Raw genomic sequence first — 20,461 nt, forward strand, 5'->3', positions numbered from 1 at the left:
ACAGATAGAATGGATTTTATAAAAATGAGATTACTATAGACCTGCAGTGGTTTAAGAAGTATGGAATTTTACCTCATTCTTTAATGAGGGTGGCATTCAGAAAGCCCTTCTAAAACCTTCTAATAAATTGGATCAACTGAATTTAGACTTGTAATTTATTTTTTTTTAAATAAAGAGGGCATATTAAATGAGTAATTTGGAAATACTTGAGATGAATAAATAACATTTCTGCCAACTTCCTTTTTCTCCTGATCAGTCTTGTGAGTGACCCTTGATAACTTTTCTTAAAAGCAGTATGAGTCAACCAAAGAATAAGATTAATTTTTGAGGATTTGTGATAACCAGAAGAAAGCACTGTAGGCTGTGACAACATGTGACAGCCAAGAGAAATACAGGGGAGCCAACTGGTGATCCACATCGGCTTTCATAGAGTGGTAGTATTTTTGTGTCAGCTTGTTACATTCCTGAACCTCTGGATTGCAGCAGTGTTGTCATTGTACCAGCAGTTGCTCAGACTCTAATCAGAGTCTGATTTACCCTCAGTAAAGTTTTGTACGCATCAGATTGGAATCATGAAGTTGCTTGTTATTTATGAACCAAGGGAATTTCTACTTAGGTTTCATAAAAGTCTAATGACCTTATACAGGTACAGTCCTTTATGAATTGGTTTCCTGCTACTGCTATAACAAGTGACCACAAATGTGTACCTTAAGATAACACAAATTTATTATCTTAACAGTTGGGAGGTCAGAAGTCCACAGTAGGTCTTGCTGGGCTTAAGGTGTCAGCAGAGCTGCAAGCCTTCTAGAGGCTCTACAGGACAATCCGTTCCCTTGCCTTTTCTAGCTTCTAGAAGCCAGCTGCATTCCCTGGCTCATGGTTCCTTCCTCTTTCTTTTTGTCCAGCAGTGTCCGTTTTTAAATCTCTTACTCTAAATGTGACTCTGCATCTCCTGCTGCCTTCTTTTACTTATAAGGAGGTTTGTGATTATATTGGGCCCACTCGAATAATCCAGGATAACCTTCCCAGTTCAAGACCTTCAATTTAATCACATCTGCAAAGTCACTTTTGCCATACATAATGACATATTCACAGGTTCTGGGGATTGGGAAGCGGACATCTTTGTGGGGGCCATTAGTCATTAGTCTGCTTACCACACTTGGTAATGGTAGAAACCTACAGTAGAATTTAACAAAACTTTCAAGTACTTGTTTCTACAGTAGTGGTCACTTTTCTGTTCTCATCTTACTAAACCTTCAGCAGCATTCAATAATCATCCACTTCCTTGTTTTTGATTTTTTTTAGCTTCTATGAAACTACACTCCTGGGTCTTTTTTTTTTTTTTTTTTTTTGAGAGGGAGTCTCGCTCTGTCACCCAGACTGGAGTGCAATGGTGTGATCTCAGCTTACTGCAACCTCTGCCTGCCAGGTTCAAGCGATTCTCCTGCCTCAGCCTCCTGAGTAGCTAGGACTACAGGCACATGCCACCACGCCCAGCTAATTTTTGTATTTTTAGTACAGACAGGGTTTTGCCATGTTGGCCAGGATGGTCTTGATCTCTTGACCTCGTGATCCACCCGCCTCGGCCTCCCAAAGTACTGGGATTACAGATGTGAGCCACCGCGCCTGGCAGGGTCTTTTTATACCTTAACTGACTCTTGTATTTGCCAGTTCTTCCTTTTTTTTTCTTGACTTCAGATCTGGGCTGTACTTTCTAGCTCTGTTCTCTAAAGAAAAATATCATCCACTGTTACTCAAGATCTTCTGATACGTTCTACACTGTTGTCTATACGTTGTCTACCTGGCCTGCCTCTTTGAGCACCAGAGTTTGACAGCGTAGTTGAGTGCTCCATCTTAACCTTTCATAAGACTCAGACCTACCTATCGTAAGTCTTGATTTTTTTAATCAAACCTGTTACTCCCTCAACCTTTCCCCATTCCACTAACTGCTACTAACTTATACTTACTTGTTCAAACTAAAAGACATGGAAATCCTTGACTGTTCTCTCTCATCCCCATGTCTATATGCAAGTCCTATGGGCTCTTCGAAGCTATGCTTTGCCTCCTCTCCATTGTTAACACCCTAGGCAGGCTACCTTTATTTCTCAGTTCCTTCATAACTGCTCCCTCTTGCCCCTACTCATTCATCTGGCTCTTGTCCCATCCATACTCCACACAGTAGGAAAGGTAATTGCTTTAGGATTTGAAGAGACGAGGTGATTTCCTTGTTAAGATCTGTAATGGCTTCCCATTATATCAAATTCTTATGATTCGTTGGCTCGATACCTTTTGTGGCTTTTTCATATTTCTCTTGCTTGCCCTGCTCTAGCCACAGTGGCCTCATTTCTGTCTCAAGTCCTTTTCACTTGATATTTCTGCTACTTGGTTCACTCTTACCTAAATGTTTGCTTGGCTGGATCCTTTCTTTGCATTCAGTCCTCCAGCTGGTCTGTATTCCATCTCTTGTCACTTCTTACTTAGTCCTATTTTATTCATACTTGTTAACACTATTTGAAATTTTGTTGCATGTTTTTCAGCTTCATTGATAGTCTCCCTTTCCCTGGAAAGGTGACTGGTATGTTGTGAGTGCTCAATAGTTGTTGAAACAAGTCCCTCACCAAATCTATTTAATCTCTCCCAGTAATCTATGTCAGACCAGGAAGACTGTTTTCCAGTTATCTCATATGTAGCAGGCCATCCTCCACTGAAGAGTGAGACATTGGTGGGCATGGCAGACATGGCAAGACAAAGCTCTTACCTCTCCAGTGAACCCGTGTACAGCTTCAGCCGGTGTGAGACTGAAGTTACCCAGGAAGAATCCAGCTTTCACTTGCCTTCTCATCCCATTCATCCTCTGGAGTCTCCTCTCTAGGTCCTAATTTCCAGTAGGTCATGGTATCCCAAGTTCCCACCTAATATTAGTAATTTACCTTTTTATGAATCAATTACTTCTCTATTTTAGTGTCATCCAGAGGTTTCTTCCAGGAAGCCAGGATTGAGTGTGGTCATTCAATTCTCTTCAGAATATTTTTCATGTCAGTAAAGTTCAACACATTCTTTTTAATGTCTACAAAATAGCATAGTAAAGATGCACCATAATTTATAACAAATTATAGATTACATTTTTTAGTAGTTGCTCAAATTCCATGGAAGTATTTAGCTGCCTTTTCTTTGAGACTAAGGTTGGGGAAAAATGGATGCAATTTTTCAGAAGGGAGCAACAACAAGATGAGGCATTGAAAAAGCAGACCAATGGAAAATATTTCTCAACTAGCTACCTTGCTTATGCTTTATACCTAGCGGATTAACAACTTAAAAAGTGGTTCCTATTAGGTTACTATATGTTACTGTGCATGTCTGTCTGCTACACTGGGGGGTTACCCAGGAAAACATTGTTAAAGCAAGAACACTGTCAGATAAGAGGGGGCCTAGCTTTTCTTTGGTTATCTATTTAATATAGAAATGTTTAATTGCAAGTGTGCTATAGTGTCACTTAGACTGAGGTGACTAGATCAGTAGAGTTCTTGGAGGCATCTAACAAATTTACCTTTGGAAACAAGGCCTAAGTATGCATCTAAATGATAGCTAATGAACAATAATAATACTTTATAGATTGAATCACTTTAATGAGAGAATAGAACATGGTCAAGTGGAAGGTAACTGATTTTAGTTTAAGGACGAGTATGGAAATGATATAAGTGCCTTATGTTAGGTTTTAATGTTAACATATGTGTCACTTTTTAATCTCTCCCAGTAATCCATTGAGATAGGTAATTGTCTCCGCTGCATATATGGAAAACCTGAATTTCAGAGAGGTTTAATGGTTTGTCTAATAAGTTTAGCTTCTAAGAGATAGTAGGGAATAGTAGTGTGTAGTCTAAGGTTATATATTGTTATGTGAGTATATATTGCCAGGTTTTAAGCAATCCTCTAGCACTTACAGGCAAATCTCTCTTAGCCTCAGTTTATCTGTACAGGGAGAAAAGAGTTCTCACACACAGATTTTTTTCAGGAAAAATCTCATAAATATGAAATACCAAATAATTTATGGAAAGGGCTTAATTCATAGGAAGCACTTAATATTAGCGAGTATTATATATTCTATCAGTGATTCCCAAGCTTTAGGACTCTGTGGCCAATAGACTTTAAAATGGGGGAGAGGAGATGGAATAGTCCGGCTTCTAGCCAACTGAAGCTATTAAAAAAGAAAAAATAATTATCACCATGATCTTTATAAAACGACATTTTAAAATTCAAATTGGTAGCGAACAACGTAGTCTCAGAATGAAGGAGTGTTCTTTAAATTGCATAAATTTAGCTTCATAAAACACTCAGTATAATTCTTTTTTTAAATTTTACCATGAACTAGGAATTGGATGTTCTATTAGTCTCCCTCCAGTTCTAAAATATTTTGACTCTAATATTCACACTTTTTCATAGTCCTCCCTGCTCCTACACTTTTCTCCATCTGACCTAGAATGCTGGCTGACGGTTTGTAGTCTAAGTGGTTATTTACCTAATGAACTTGTGAATAATTGCTCTTAGAACATAGGAGTAGAGACTATATCAAATGAAATTTGACTGGATAAAACAATAGGCAGTATAAGAAAAGTAGCAAAGACAGCAGTATACACTCATTCATCTAACAAATATTTATAGTCTACTAACTGCCAACTACTGTACTAGATCCTACATATGATGAACCAAACACAAATGATCTATGCCCTTCGGACCTTAAAATTTTTTTACTCCTATCTCCCAAGACTGGTAGGTTCTTAGAAGCTTCAAGATAAATATTACGTATTCCTAGAGCTTTAATTTTAATTAAAGGAGGAGTGAGGGTGGGAGGATAATTAGGTAATTTATTTGGCAATTTAAAATTTACATTGAAAAACATCAATGAATAGGAATAGCATGAAAATTTACATGGCTTAAAAAATACAACATGTAATACTTTAAAAGCAATTTTACTCTTGTAAGAGTCAGTTTGGGCTATGGCTCCATATTGGCATGCGTAGTTTATTTTCCTCTGCTTCTTGTTTGTGGTTCTTTACATTAAGTTTGCATAAACATTGTTTGAAGAAACATTAAAATTACAGATTCCAGGGTCCTAGAGATTCTGATTGAGTAGGGCTGTGAGGAAGCCCAGAACTGCTTTAGAAAAAGCTCTTGGGTGATTCCCATGTAGTGGTCTATAGCTCTTTCTTTGAGGGGACTTGCCTTAGGGATACTTCAGAAGTTTCATAAGGCAATAAATTTAAAAGGAATCTTCACAAAGTGAAATATAGGAACATTTCTCTGTGAAACTCATTTTTTGCATACTATCCCTGCTGTCTCTCCTAATGTTGCCACATTAACATACTTTTAAACTGCAGAGATTAATTTGAGATTAATACATTCAACAGGTCCATTTTAGAAAAAGTCCTTGAGAAATTCTTGACTGATATATTGCTAAAACGTTTGCTTTAAGAGGCTGCCCTAATTCTGATTTTTCAACTAAGGATGTGACAACTTAAAAACAAACAAACATTTATGTAATGAATGGTATGGAATCTGGTTTGGAGTTGTGTCGACTTCTAAAAATAGAATTTCATGTATTGCCTTTGTATCTTCTAGAGATATGAATGATCTCCAGCCAGAGACCACCAGTAACACACCTACTAGTGGACAAAGTTGTGTTTATTGACTTATTGTAACAAGGGAGAATGCTTGCCATGGGGACCTAATGTGAGGTGTCTCAGTAAGAGGATGTTAGAAACGACATAGGATTTGGGCCTGTCGCAGGTGATTTGGGGAAAGTTCAAGGAAGGTGGGACCTTGATCTGGACTGGATGATGATAGGAACTGGTGATAGTTCTATAATAGGGCATCTTAATTCTTATCTAAAACATAGGAATGGAGTGAAGCTAGAACTGATTGGTAAAGAAGTCATAATAGCTAGGATAGGGGCTATTTGAACAATATTCATGGTTTTCTATTATCAGACATGATTATGATTATGTTTTTGTTGATTCATTATGGTCACAATGGCCTTGGCTGATGCTGCTCTGTGAAATTGTATATGTTTAACCAGGGAAAACCAGGGTCCAGTTGTGAGTTTCAGGCCAGCTCCAGGCTTTCAGGGCCTGCTTTTCTCTTTTTCAAGGTTAATATAAAAAAGAAAAGTGCTATAGTATGTATGAATAGGATCTAGACACATCCGAAACATTCAACAGTGGCTGTGTGTGGACAAGGCTGAAAGCTCAGTGTAGAGGAGTATACAAATATTACTATTCCTATTTAAAACAGCTCAGTAATTACTGTATGAACTTGACAATAACATTAACAGCTTCCATTTTTTAAGCATCTACTGTATGCCATGTTATGTACTAGATGCCTTGCATACATTCAGCAGCTTTGCAAGGTGAACATATTTTGATCATCTCCGCTTTACAGGTAAGTAGACAGACTATTTTTCTAGAACCGCCAAATTACATTTATTAAATGGAAGAGCTGGTATATTAATGGGTTCAGCTCATTTTGAGCCCACCGTATTTCCACTATACCAGGATGACTTTCTATTCAGAACTCTGATGTCTAAAGGTATAGCAATGGAGATAAAATACATTATTTGCAGGACTGTTCAGAGACTCAAATGCTATCATACATCTATGTATGATGTATGAAAGCACCTAGCACAATAACTGGCTCATGGTAGACAAATCATAACTAACTGGACTCTGTTTTCATAGCAGAGGTGCCTCTAAATGTGAGTACAGATAAGTTAACTATTGAGGTTGTGGAGTGACTCGACAATTTTGACCTCTTGGTCACAGAGAAATCAGGCTGAAGCATTTTACCTTTATAGAATCATAGAATTTTAAAGAACCAAGAAATTGTCAAGGTCTTCTTTTACAGATGAGAAAAATGAAGCTCAGAAAAGCAGTTAATTTGCCCAGGGTCACACATTTAATTATTGCCCGAGCTAGGCTAAGAAACCAGGTCTTCTGACTCCTAAGCCCTTGCCTTCTTCAGGCCACATAGCTTGCTTCTTTTCATGACGTGTAGATTAGAAAAGTCAGCGTGCCTGGGGCCCTTGATTGCTCCTTGGTTTCCCTAACAAGGATATGGGATCCCTGCTGACATTTCAGATCTGAAGTTGCAGAGCTCTGCACTTGGATCCTCTCTCCCTTCTTGTTATATAATCTTAGTTAAAAGTTTCTAGGAATATTTTTATTATGTGCAATTGGCAACTTCAGTATTTTTAAAAGGGTGTTGGTAGCATTATTTCCGGGAGCCACCTAGCGCTCCGGTTCGGTACCTCGTGGAGAAGACGGGGGAGGGGAGCGGCGCGATTTCCTTGCTGAGCAATAAGCCTAGGGTCCTGACCTCGTGGCCAGGGCCCGCGACTCCGCCCCGGGAGAAGGCAGGGGCGGGGCGAGCGCTCCAGCTGGCGGGAAGGAGGAAGTGCCCAGCGCCGCGCTGAGGCGGGCGCCTACCAGCCGGCAGCTCCGGAGCGGCCTGCGCCATGTCCGCGCACAGTCGGGGCACCGAGCTCGGTAAGGGGCTCGCGGGGCTCCCCATCCCTTCTCCTCGCGTCCAGCGCCGCCGGGACTAGCGCAGGGCCTGCCGCCGCCCAGTGCCCTGGCTGTGGGTCTCTGAGGGGTTTTCGCGAGGGCGGGAAGCAGTGGCGTCTGGTCCGCACTCACCCCAAGTAAAGGCCGAACCCGGCCCGTTCGCGCCGCTTGCCTTTGCACCTAAGCTTTACTCTTGTATGCGGAAGGAGTAGGAAAGGATTAGATTATCATCTTCCTACCTTTTCGTTCACTCTAGCTCGCTGGTTGGAAAACCCAACAACCCAAAAAAACAAAACCCAAAACAACTCTCAGGCAGGTAAAACCAGATAAAAACCTTCCTTCTCCTCCTTTTAATAGAATACTTGTGTAATTTAATGCAGTATTTCCGTAGATAATTTTAACCATAACCTTGAAGTGGTCGAGCTCGTGGAAAAGTTGGTCAGCCTTCTGTGCTCAAAATGTAACGCTGCAGATTGCGTGGGATTTTAGACTTACGAAGATTTGTAAACGTACCTGTATTATTTCCCAGTTTTCATCTTTTTTTATATTTGTTCAAATATTGGCAAGAAAACAACGTGAAAAATTTATAATTCAAACAGCAAAACCATGATCAAGATAAGGTTTAAACGTCTGGTTTAAGTATTATAGCTTGGATATCTGTGTATCCAGGATCTTTAACTTCTTACCTGTATGACTTCGGACAAATTAATAACTTTGCGGTTAAGTTTCTTCATCTGTAAAATGGTTATTATAGTGGTAGTTACCTTATAAAGCCGTTAGGAGATTAAATAGGAGGATACATGTAAAATAGTTTGGTATATTGTGGACACCTAGTAAGTCTTCAGTATAGACAGTATTGTGTCTGGAATTGGTGGGTTGTTGGTCTCACTGACTTCGAGAATGAAGCCGCGGACCTTCGCGGTGAGTGTTACAGTTCTTAAAGGCAACTTGTGGGGGAGTTTGTTCCTTCTGATGTTCGGATGTGTTCAGAGTTTCTTCCTTCTGGTGGGTTCATGGTCTCACTGGCTGAGGAGTGAAGCTGCAGACCTTCGCTGTGAGTGTTGCAGCTCATAAAGGCAGTGTGGAACCAAAGAGTGAGCAGCAGCAAGATTTATTAAAAAGAAAAAACAAAGCCTCCACAGTGTGGAATGAGACCCCAGCGGGTTGCCACTGCTGGCTCCCGCAGCGTGCTTTTATTCTCTTATCTGGCCCCACTCACATCCTGCTGATTGGTCCATTTTAAAGAGAGCCCAGTGGTCTGTTTTGACAGGGTGCTGATTGGTGCATTTACAATCCCTGAGCTAGACACAAAGGTTCTCCACCTCACCACTGGATTAGCTAAATACAGAGTGTTGATTGGTGCATTCACAAACCCTGAGCTAGACACAGGGTACTGATTGGTGTGTTTACAAACCTTGCACTAGACACAGAGTGCCGATTGGTGTATTTACAATCCCCTAGCTAGACATAAAGGTTCTCCAAGTACCCACCAGACTCAGCAGCCCAGCTGGCTTCACCCAGTGGATCCCACACCGGGGCCACAGGTGGAGCTGCCTGCCAGTCCCCTGCCATGTGCCTGCACTCCTTAGCCCCTGCACTCCTTAGCTGTTGGGTGGTCGATGGGACTGGGCATGGTGGAGCAGGGGTCGGCCCTCCTCAGGAAGGCTAGGGTGGCACAGGAGCCCAGGAGCGGGGGGTGGGCCTAGGGGGAGGCTCAGGCATGGCTGGCTGCAAGTCCCCAGTCCTGCCCCGCAGGGAGGCAGCTAAGGCCCAGCGCCAGTGGGCCGGCACTGCTGGGGGACTCAGCACACCCTCCGCAGCCGCTGGCCCGGGTGCTAAGCCCCTCGTTGACCAGGGCCGGCAATCAGTGCGGGGACCCGCGGAGCCCACGCCCACCTGGAGCTCACGCTGGCCCGCAAGCACCCAGGGCAGCCCCAGTTCCCGCCTGCGCCTCTCCCTCCACACCTCCCCGCAAGCTGAGGGAGCCAGCTCCGGCCTCGGCCAGCGCAGGGAAGGACTCCCATGGTGCAGCGGCGGGCTGAAGGGCTCCTCAAGCGCGGCCAGACTGGGCACTGAGGCCAAGGAGGCACCAAGAGCGAGTGAGGGCTGTGAGGGCTGCCAGCATTAGTACTTCTCAGTACTAATACCTCTCAGTATTAGTATTATGGAGTTACGGTTTTAGGGGCTAATTTTGAGAAAATTGGCTCTAAATTATATGTAACACATACAGGTAGTTCCTTTTCGCCCTCCTTAAAACTGACTTGTACTTAAACAGTCTGCACTTCCAAGAGGTGTTCTGGAATTTTTGTCGAATGGTAAGAGAGTAGATCTATCATTTTAAAGACAGTTGATTTTCTAACCTAGTTGATTTTATTTTAGTCACTGTCCTCTAGCTGATTATGTTTTAAACTCTAGTCCCATCTCTGGAACGTGGTCTTTAGTAATAACGGCATATTTCTTAGATTGGAATATCCTTGAAGGTGGTGGATATGGGACAGGTTTGGGGTGGTGTCTTACCTTGGTATTCCCAGGAATATGACCGTGTGATTATGCATACATCAAGGATGTGCCCTAAATTTCCCAAAACTTAGACGTTTTAAATTTTTCTTTCAAAAAACATAATTGACCATTTTAAAATTTATTTATTTGTAGTAATTAGAATCAATCACTTCCATTCATTTGTTGAAAAGTAAAAGTGTAGACATAAATAATTGCCAGGTAGAATAATAGTAAATGTGGTTTTTATGCAGCTGTCGAAATGATCATAGCTTCGTTTTTATTATCTTATTTGTTAAAATCAGATTTTTTTCCTTCACATGTATTAATCCTTAATCCAAACAGGTTTAAACTGAAATGCTAAAATAAGTTATTTGAATTAGGTACTAGGGAAAAAAACTTTCAGTCTTAATTTATGTATTATATTAACTGATGATTTTTAAAACAGATTTCTAATTGAAAGTCTTTTTAATAAACATTGTAACTAATTTCTAAAATAAATTAACATTTTCGTTCCCTTTTCTTATTACAAAAGGAATTCATGGTTATTGTAAAAATTCTAGAAAATACAGTTAGCACAAAAATATTGTAGAATTATTACTAGTCCAATCACTGTTATTTATGATTTGCTGTATATACTTCTGGTTCATATACTTAAAAAAAAAATAGAGTTCCTTTGAGACTAAACCTGACCTTCATGATTAAAAAGTCTTTAAGGAAAACATTGGCATTTGGATGTATGAAAGATGTTTTCCAAATAGGGAATGTACCGTCTAGCTTTAATATTAGAGGATGGGGCCCAGCATTCTGAGTTTTAACAAGTCCTATGGGTAGTACTGAAGCATACCCAAGTTTGAGATCCATTGGCTTAATGATCTCCAAGGTACTATCAAGTTTTGTACCTAGACTGTTATGCCCTATATAGTCTGTTAAAATGTACAGATATTCTTCTATTTTATTAGATGCCACTTAACTATTACCTAAAATGTAGGTGTCACATGGGTAGTGATCTTTCTTTTGTTCATTGATGTGTCCCAAGTACCTAGAATAGTGTTTGGTACACAGAAGGCCCTCAAAAATGTCTTGAGGCTGGGCATGGTGGCTCATGCCTATAGTCCTGGCACTTTGGGAGGCCAAGGCAGCCGGATCACTTGAGATCAGAAGTTGGAGACCAGCCTGGCCAACATGGTGAAACCCCGTCTCTACTAAAAATACAAAAATTAGCTGGGCATGGTGGCGCATGCCTGTAGTCCCAGCTACTTGGGAAGCTGAGGTACGAGAATCGCTTGAACCCAGGGAGTGGAGGTTGCAATGAGCCGGAATTGTGCCACTGCACTCCATTGGGCGACAGACTGGAGACAGACTGTGTCTCAAAAAAGATAATAAAAAAAAAAAAAAGAAAAAGTCTGTTGAATGAAGGAATGAATTGAGAGCTGCTTCTTACTTGGGGGAACTGGGGAATCTACCTAGTCCCCATGTATGGTTGCCTGGACAGGTGCTGTGAAGCTCGGCACCTTCTTCCTCTGTGTGAGTATTAAGATTCAGTTTTGTTACATCTGTCTTCAGAGATATCTCAAGAAGCCTATAAAGGATGTAGACAGTGTAACTTCCTTGCAAATGTTATCTTTGGAGGCGTCTGGAGAATGGGGGTGTTATTAGATGACTTCTAAGGATCTCTCTGCTCTGTCTCTGTGTGTCTGAAAACTCTTCTGTACAAAAAGCAACATTTCAAAGATATCTGAAAAATAACCACGTTGGGATTTTGTATTTTTTTTTGAGACAGAGTCTCCCTCTGTTGCCCAGGCTGGAGTGCGGTGGTGTGATCTCGGCTCGCTGCAACCTCTGTCTCCCAGGTTCAAGCAATCCTCCTGCCTCAGCCTCCCGAGTAGCTGAGATTACAGGTGCTCGCCACCACGCCTGGCTAATATTTTTGTATTTTTAGTAGAGATGGGTTTTTGCCATGTTGGCCAGGCTAGTGGGATTTATTTTAAGAAGCACATTTATTTAGGTAGTTATTGAGTACCAATCTGTACTGGGTAGTATTACCCTAGGCTGGGGGTACAAGATAATCAGGGATGGTCACTGCCTTCACAGAGCTATTAATAATAGATCTGGTTCAGGAGCTGGACATCAAGCTAGAGCTACAAGGTAAAATAAATGCAAGTGTGATGTGCAATTATTTTTCATTTATTTTTGTCTAAAAATTAGATGTACCTAGACTGTGCTTTAAATGGGTTGTGAAAATAGAATGTCTTGGTCGTTTTGCATTATAATTTTTAATTTCCTTTTAAAAGAACCTACGAATTAGGGATTTAGGGAGCTCATTTTTGGCATTCCTGCTAAGGTATAACTTGGGTACAGAGTGTTTCTGATTTGGGTGATGGTGTGATTTTCCACTGCAAAGTTAATGGTTAATTTTTGGAATGGATATTTATTTATTTATTATTTTAATAGAGACCGTGTGTCAGTATGTTGACCAGACTGGTCTCAAACTTCTAGCCTCAAGTGATACTCCAGCCTCTACCTCCCAAAGTGCTAGGATTATAGGCATGAGCCACTGTGGGTGGCCTAGAATGGAATCTTAAACCTCAACAATAGGCAAGGCTATCTGTTTGCACAATAATTCTTCACTTTATTTAATACCTACTGTGTGCAGACACTGTGCTTAGGTGCTGGGTATAATGATAGTGTTAACATAGAGCTCTAACTACTTGTAAGGCACTATGCTGAATGCTTGAAATTCTCATTTAGTCCACAATGGCCCTGTGAGGGAGATAGCATGATCCTCGTTTACACATGAGCAAACTGAGGTACAGAGAGTTTTAAGTAACTTGCCAAAAACCAGTTGGGTATAGCTTATGTGGCAGAGCCAGAATTCAAGCCCAGGTGATCTGGTGCTAATAACGCTACATGCTTAAACAACCACTGTATCGATTGGTGCTGACTGGGAGCACTACACCCTAATGTCAGAAAAGTCAAATAGATAACTGGTGAATAATGTTAATGTTACTCTTTTAGGTTTGATTTGTCTGTTTAAGACATAAAAGGTTACTGTTTTATTGCCATAAACCCACATCTTAACCATTGCAGTTTGTTTCAAAGAAGATGCAGTTTATCGTGAGGGAGAATGGAGAAGTCCAAACTTTGGTAGATTATGAGAGTAGGGTTAGATGTTAGTGAAGTTTTCAAGGATGGCATGTCAAAACCAGACTTCCTCTGGAATTGCTTCATGTGGATATGCTGATGGGCCTCAGAGCATCATGTGATGGTGACCAGGGAGTGACCTCAAGGTGAACAGAGTGGGGCTTTTCTTTGTGTGTATGTGTTTGTTTTGGTCTCTTACAGTTTTGTAAAACGTCACCTTTCATACTCCAGTCTTTGGGCTGGCCTCAGCTTCCTAGGTTTAAAAACAAATCCTGTTTCTTTTTTTTTTTTTTTTGAGACAGAGTCTCACTGTGTCACCCAGGCTGGAGTGAAGTGGTGCAATCTCGGCTCACTGCAACCTCCGCCTCCTGGGTTCAAGTGAGTCTCCAGTCTCAGCCTCCTGAGTAGTTGGGATTACAGGCGCCCACCACCATGTCCGGCTAGTTTTGTATTTTTAGTAGAGATGGGGTTTTACTGTGTTGGTCTCGAACTCTTGACCTCACTCAGGTGATCCACCTGCCTCGGCCTCCCAAAGTACTGGGATTATAGGCGTGAGCCATCGCACCTGGTGCAATCATGTTTCTTGATGTATTCTTTTTAAAAAATTTTAAAATAAGATATGGGGTCTTGCTGTGTTGCCTAGGCTGGTCTTGAACTCCTGGGCTCAAGCAGTTCTCCCTCCGTGGCCTCCCAAGTGGCTGGGACTATAGGCTGTAGTCACCGTGCCAGGCTCTTGTTCTTTAGGTTAAGAAAAATTAAGTAGAAATAGTGAAGTATTTGATAATTTTGTTAATTTGGAGTGACTTTTTTGTCCCAGATTTCTACATCTGGAGTTTCTCTTAGTAGTTTCCTGAAAAAATAGAACTGGAATCTCTTTAGCTGTAAACAAGTTTAAGGAATCTGTGGGTCACAAGTGAGAAGTGACGTAATACACCTTACAAAGTCCCCATTTTTTTTTTCTATTGAGACAGAGGGCTTTAAATTTTGCCTTTAAGTTACAAAAGTCAATTCCTACTGAAAAAAAAAAAAAAAAAAAAAAACAACTAAAACATAAGGCAGTGTATTCTTCACTAGGTGGCATATGAAAATTTGACTCTAGCTCTTAGCTCAGGTGGTAAGAGAATTTAAAAATTTTTAGATTTCTGCAGGGAATTTCCCAACTGGAGTTAACTTGAGGTTTCTTTAAACAATAAAATTGATTTGCGTAATTTTAAGTTAATGTGGGTTTTATGTCTGAATCTAATTTTTTTCTCTTTAATATTTAATACTTAACATACATAGGTTACTTTAGGTTTCATAGAGTGCTTTTACTAATATAATCTCTTTTAATTCTCCCAGGAATCCATTGTGCTAGGCATTATCATTTTCATTTCATAGATGAGAAAACTAAGGCCTGGAAAACACAAAAAACTTGCTTATTATACCTCAGAGCTAGTAAGAGTTGAGGTCAAGACTCAAATGCAGAACTTCCGATTACAGGTTTTTACCCTTTGCTTTACACCAACGGTCCCGGACCTTTTTGGCACCAGGGACTGAACTGGTTTTGTGGAGGACAGTTTTTCCACAGACTGGGCTAGGGGTGGGTGTTTCAACAAGGTATTTCCGGCTTATCTTATAATTTCCCTTTCCCAGCACCAAAGTCAGCCAGTTCTCCAGGGAGCATTTTTTTTCAGTGGATAACGATACTGAGAAGCCAAGATTTGAGCACTAGGTATGCTCATTGTGATCGGTGACTCTGTTCCCAAGGCCCTCAGCTGGCAGAGCTGAAAAATATATGTACTGTATACACACACACACTTCAAGATTCGTCTGCCTATCATCTCTGTGTATCTACATAGTGAAAACCATGAGTTCACACTAATACCACCAGTTCTGGTCCAGTACCACAGGATATATCCCAGTGTTCTCCCTTTCCATATTTGAAACACTCCACATGCTTCCCCTGGCCCCAGCAGACTTTCTTCTCACTGTTCTCAGGCTCTGACCCCTGAGTTGGGCCTCCCTCCTGTGAGGCTGCCTTCCTCATCCTGCTGGTGCTTTGTCCCCCACAGCAGGCTGCTGCCTACACAAATCTCCCTGTTACCTTAGTGTGGGGCTATGGAGCTCTGTGCCTGGCTGCCTCTCCTCCCTCTCCAGGTGGATACCCTCCTTACCCTGCTTGCGCTTCCACTCCCCATGTCTTGCTCCCACTTTGTGCAGATCCCCTCCTTGTTCTGATTGGACTCTGGGGCTACCCCATACTGTTTGGCCCACTCTGGGCCATAGTGGTGCCCCCATTTCAACCTGGCTCAAATGACTACGTTGTTCACCTCCTCTTCGGTGCCCCACCCCAGCGGTTTAGGACAATTGTTTGGGAAGGGGAAGGGGGCCAGAATAATTTTTTTTTTAATTTTTAAAATGTAAATATATAAGAATATTTTAAAAACCTTTATGTGGAGTGCCTGCTGTTCCTGGCACTTGTTACTTGCTGCTCATGGTCATGGCAGGGATGCCAAGGTGAGCCTGACCTGGTCTCTGCTTTCCCAGAGCTCACAGGCAACTAAGGGAGATGTTTATGTAAATCACCACATACGGCATGTTAAAACTGACAACAGGAACGTGGTGGGATTGGAAGGATAAAGACGAATTCACAGACGGTCCAGGGAGGGTTTTTTGGAGAGGATATTTCTGACGGAGTAGTTTCTACAAAGGGACTAGCAAAAGCAGCCTGGCATGTTTCATTAACTATAGGAACTCAATTTTCAGGTATCTAGTGTAATCTTCTCATTATACTATAATGGCTAAGAGTAATGTTTTCATGAAGAAAGAAAAAAAATCCTTCATAGCCTATGTATGAAATACATACACTGAGTCAATAATTATGTACATTTTAGATTTTAACTGGGGCATCCTTTTGTGAATGCTAACTACTTTGATTTTACCTTAGAAGTCTTTTACTTTTTGCTTGTAAGCATAAATGATGAGGCTGTCTTTTATTGTTGTGATACTGTTTGATAAATAGAAAAACTATAAAGTAATAATTTGGGTTTGTTGTATAATTAAATAATTAAAAGTCCTCTGCGGTGCCTGCTAAGTTAAAAAACATTTTTTTTTTAAAGCATCTAAGCCCGGTGGATTTTAATTATTAGGAAGGAAGAAAAACTTCAAGCACTTATTTAAAATGGGATGCCTCTGCCAGGAAAGAAAGACTAGTAAATGAGACAGCAGACAGAGCCCTTGAGGATGCGATTTAAACATGTCACCAGAAATTGTTTAAGTGGAGCGCTCTGGCCCTTTTAAAACACTGTCTGTCACTTGAGGATTGGGTCACCTTGAAATGTGTTCATCTTTTGAGTTAAAGGTATAAAAAGGCACTTTGAAATTTTTCAGTTAACTTTGGTGTGTGTTGTGTGTGTGTCTACGAATGTACTTCTCCTCAGCCTGCCGCAGCCGTAACAGTGAGTTCCCTAGAAACCAAAGTGGTTGCAAGGGAAGGATAAATGTTTAATCTTGGCTCCAGCAAACTCTACAGATTTTTTAAATGTTGAGACACTCTGGCTGCAACTTTTGGCTGGCTTTCTATAGTCAGGCCTTCCTCCCGCAAAGCAAAGTCTAAGACAAGAGTAGCTGCTGGTAGTTATTTCCTAAAAAGGTGCCACTTAACTGGTGTCTTTGTTCTTTTGGAAGGTGGTTAATGATGCTAAGGTCTTTAAAGTCTGGAAAAATATCCAAATTAACTGCTCTCATAATCCAGATTCAGATAAGGTTTTCAACTGTCCACCTAATGGACTGCCCCACAGCCTCAGAAAGAAATGTGTGTGTGTGTGTGTGTGTGTGTGTGTGTGTGTGTGTGTGAGAGAGAGAGAGAGAGAGAGAGGGAGGGAGAGAGAGAGACAGGAAAGAAATTTCATTCAAATGTCTAAAATTTGACATTAAACTAGGTATCTGGCCTGCTGAAGGTATAGATAGAGACTCCTTATCTGTGATGTAGAGATCCTTGAATAAACATTACCTCTTATGAATATTTCAGATACTCTTTTCTAGGAAAATAATAGTGTCCACACTTAATAAGGCTACCTCTTTTTGTTGTTGTGTTTTGTGTCATGGAATTTCCTAGCAGAAAGGCATGTTTGCTATCAGTCCAGCCCGCTTCTGTTGTGGGTAAGAAAACTGAGACCTAGGGCAGTTAAGCCTGTGGTCACATGGCTGGTTAGAGGTAGTCCTAGAATGGAAATTCAGGCTCTCTCTATGCTGGTTTAGTCTAGCATGTTGCGTTACCTTCTTTTCCACTAGTTTACCATGAGCTTGGCTGGGCTCTGACCCTGCCTCAGAATCACCTAAGATGCTTGTTAAAAAATACAGATTCCTGAGCCCCACAATAGCTTTAATTATTTGTATTATGGGAGCTGGGTGTGGTGGCTCACGCCTGTAATTCCAGCACTTTGGGAGGCCGAGGCGGGCCGATCACGAGGTGAAGAGATTGAGACCATCCAGGCCAACATGGTGAAAGCGCGTCTCTACTAAAAGTACAAAAATTAGCTGGGCGTGGTGGCATGTGCCTGTAACAGTTCCAGCTACTCTTGAGGCTGAGGCGGGAGAATTGCTTGAACCCGGGAGGCGAGGTTGCAGTGAGCCGAGATTGCGCCACTACACTCCAGCCTGGCGATAGAGCGAGACTCCGTCTCAAAAAAAACCCCCCAAAAACCCCAAATTACTTGTATTATGGGGAGAAAGCCCGTGAGTCTGCATTTTTATAAGATTCCCAGATAGCTCTTATGAATGAATACTGCAGGGTCAGAACCATGCAGTAAGCTGTGGAGTAGACCCAGGTTCAGATTCAGAGAATCTTTACTTATGATCTATTGTTTTTTGATAAATCTTCTGTCATTTTTACCTTAATCTTATTATCTTTATATATCATATATTTTACATTGATAAGCAAAGTTTCTCTAAGCAAATATGGAGAGAAATTAGCCTTTTTATTTGATTAAGATAAGTGAAGAAATGTGTTAAAGTGAATGTGAAGACATATTGGAAACATCGGGGTGACGTAGTGAAGTAAGTGCATATATCTGAAAAGTGCACTGTGTCTGAAAAGGGACATACTTTATTCAAATGATGCCAGTGGTTAGTGGAAGGATATAATCAGTGTTCTTGAAGATTTTGGAAGTTGATATAAGGATATCTTCTCTGTGGTCTCAGAGACTGGAGAAGATAGACCCCTAATCCCGTTAGCTGAAGATGTGAGATTAACCAGAAAGATTAATTCCGTTAATTTTCTGGTAGAAAAAAACATATTCATGTTTCCTTGAGATTATGGATTAAGTTTGTATTTTGGACTCAGGGAAGAAAGTAGGTTGTAACAATTCCTATTGTATTTGGTGAAGGAGCTCAAGATCTGTATATTGTGGTATTTTGAGGGAGATTATTTTTTCTTCAGTAAGTAGCAAGAAACAAGTGCTTCTAATAATTTTCCAAAGAGGCCAGGCATGGTGGCTCATGCCTGTAATCCCAGCACTTTGGGAATCCGAGGTGGGCAGATCACCTGAGTTCAGGCATTCGAGACCAGCCTGGTCAACATGGTGAAACTTCGTTTCTACTAAAAATACCAAAGAAATTAACCAGGCTTGTTGGCGAGCTCCTGTAATCCCAGCTACTCGGGAGACTGAGGTAGGAGAATTGCTTGAACCCAGGAAGCAGAGGTTGCAGTGAGCCAAGATCACGCCATTGCACTCCAGCCTGGGTGACGAGCAAAACTCCATCTCAAATAATAATAATAATAAATAATTTTCCAAGGAATAAACAAGAAATGTATTTTAGTTTTGTGTCTTTATAAGCAGAGTTTTCCTTTTTTAACTTTCGACTTCTTAGGAGGCAATCATTATTATAATCTCTAAGTCATTCATTCAGCACGTGTATGTTGAATACTGTGAACTCATCACTGTCCATGTCTTTGTGAAAGCTACAAGAGCAATAGAACTTAGGAGCCCTGCGCTTGAGAAGCTTACCTTCATCAAATTTTAAAATATCCCTGGGGAAGTACACTGCCTTATTCTTGTCAAGGAAAGCAAACTGGCCATCATCAGGATATGCACTTGCCCTGTTTGAAATGATTAGCCAGTCAACATTGCATTATTAACCTTTAGATAATCATTTAAAAATGCTGTGGGAAATCTCTTGAGCTAGGCAAAGGTCTAATATGGATTTTTATTAGTGAAAACATTTCCATAGATCTGTCTCCAGCAAGAAAAAAATCATAATTTCAGTCTGCAGATGAATGCTATATTTGACTGAGTGTTACATTAAACTACTAATTAATATAGAGAAATTTTGGGACACAGTGATTAGCATGTAGAGTCTAGAAAATAGGCATTGGTGCTGATAATACTGAAGACTGTCTGAAAGAAAAGCATCCTAAAGAAAGTTCAGTTGTTTTGGTGCTTGACAGTAGTTATTTTTACAGGCCAAGTTGAAATTAGGTATCCTGTGGAAAGAATGTCAGGGAATGTGTACCTGCCCATTTATGCTTCATTGAATGCATTGTGGTTTATCTGGGAAGGCTACAGGACTGGGACCCAGGCACTTTAGTTGTAGATCTGATAGCATCTAGCTGTGGAACCTTGCGGGGTGGGGAGGGGCTTCAGTACACTAGCTTGTTCTTTCCAAGTCTGTAAAACAGACACACGAGAATGTAGGTTCAGCAGTTGTAAGGTTTGTACCACTCTGATGGGGGATGTTGATAACGGGGGAGGCTATGCATGTGTGGGGCAAAGCTTATGTGGGAAATCTCTGTACCTTCTGTTCAGTTTTGCTGTGAATCTGAAACTGCTTTAAAAAATAGTGGTTTTTGTTTTTGTTTTTAAAAAATAGACACAGATTTCTGAAAATCCTTCTAGTTTTGAACTTCTTTGAGTCTTCTGATCATTCCTTAAAATTGTAGGTCTAGAATGTTCCCTGTGCTTGGAGTTCAGACCTTTTCTTTCCTGCTCTGGCCAGCATAATCTTCTCTGGCTTTCAAGGCTCTGAATTCCAGTGATCAGTTTACATTTTCTGCCCTATTTCTGATGACTAGACACATTATATTTTCTTTTTCTCTAGATGTCTCATGAATGTATACCTTGACTTAAAAATTCTTATGTGAACAGAGCCTTTTATTTTGTATTCATTCCTCTGCATGGCAGAATATTGGTTATAGTCTTACTGTTGGTTTTTTTTTTTTTTCCATAAAAATATCTTGTGAATTCATCTCTTCCTCTCTCCTATTCCCTAGGCTTGGTTCCTTCTAT

At 40.8% G+C, this 20,461-nt stretch overlaps 1 protein-coding gene across 1 annotated transcript in view; it reads left to right on the forward strand.

Moving 5' to 3' along the window:
- Nucleotides 1-7,419: 7,419 nt before the first annotated feature.
- The window catches only part of DERA (deoxyribose-phosphate aldolase), a 125,648-nt gene continuing 112,606 nt past the window's right edge, over nucleotides 7,420-20,461 (forward strand). Inside the window, exon 1 of the mRNA XM_032159724.2 lies at nucleotides 7,420-7,538. Within this exon, the coding sequence (XP_032015615.1) occupies nucleotides 7,508-7,538 (31 nt within the window). The 5' untranslated portion in view covers nucleotides 7,420-7,507. The remainder of the gene's footprint in view (nucleotides 7,539-20,461) is intronic.

The sequence above is a fragment of the Hylobates moloch genome, unplaced genomic scaffold (genome assembly GCF_009828535.3).
Source record: "Hylobates moloch isolate HMO894 unplaced genomic scaffold, HMol_V3 SCAFFOLD_8, whole genome shotgun sequence".
Classification (NCBI taxonomy): Eukaryota; Metazoa; Chordata; class Mammalia; order Primates; family Hylobatidae; genus Hylobates; species Hylobates moloch.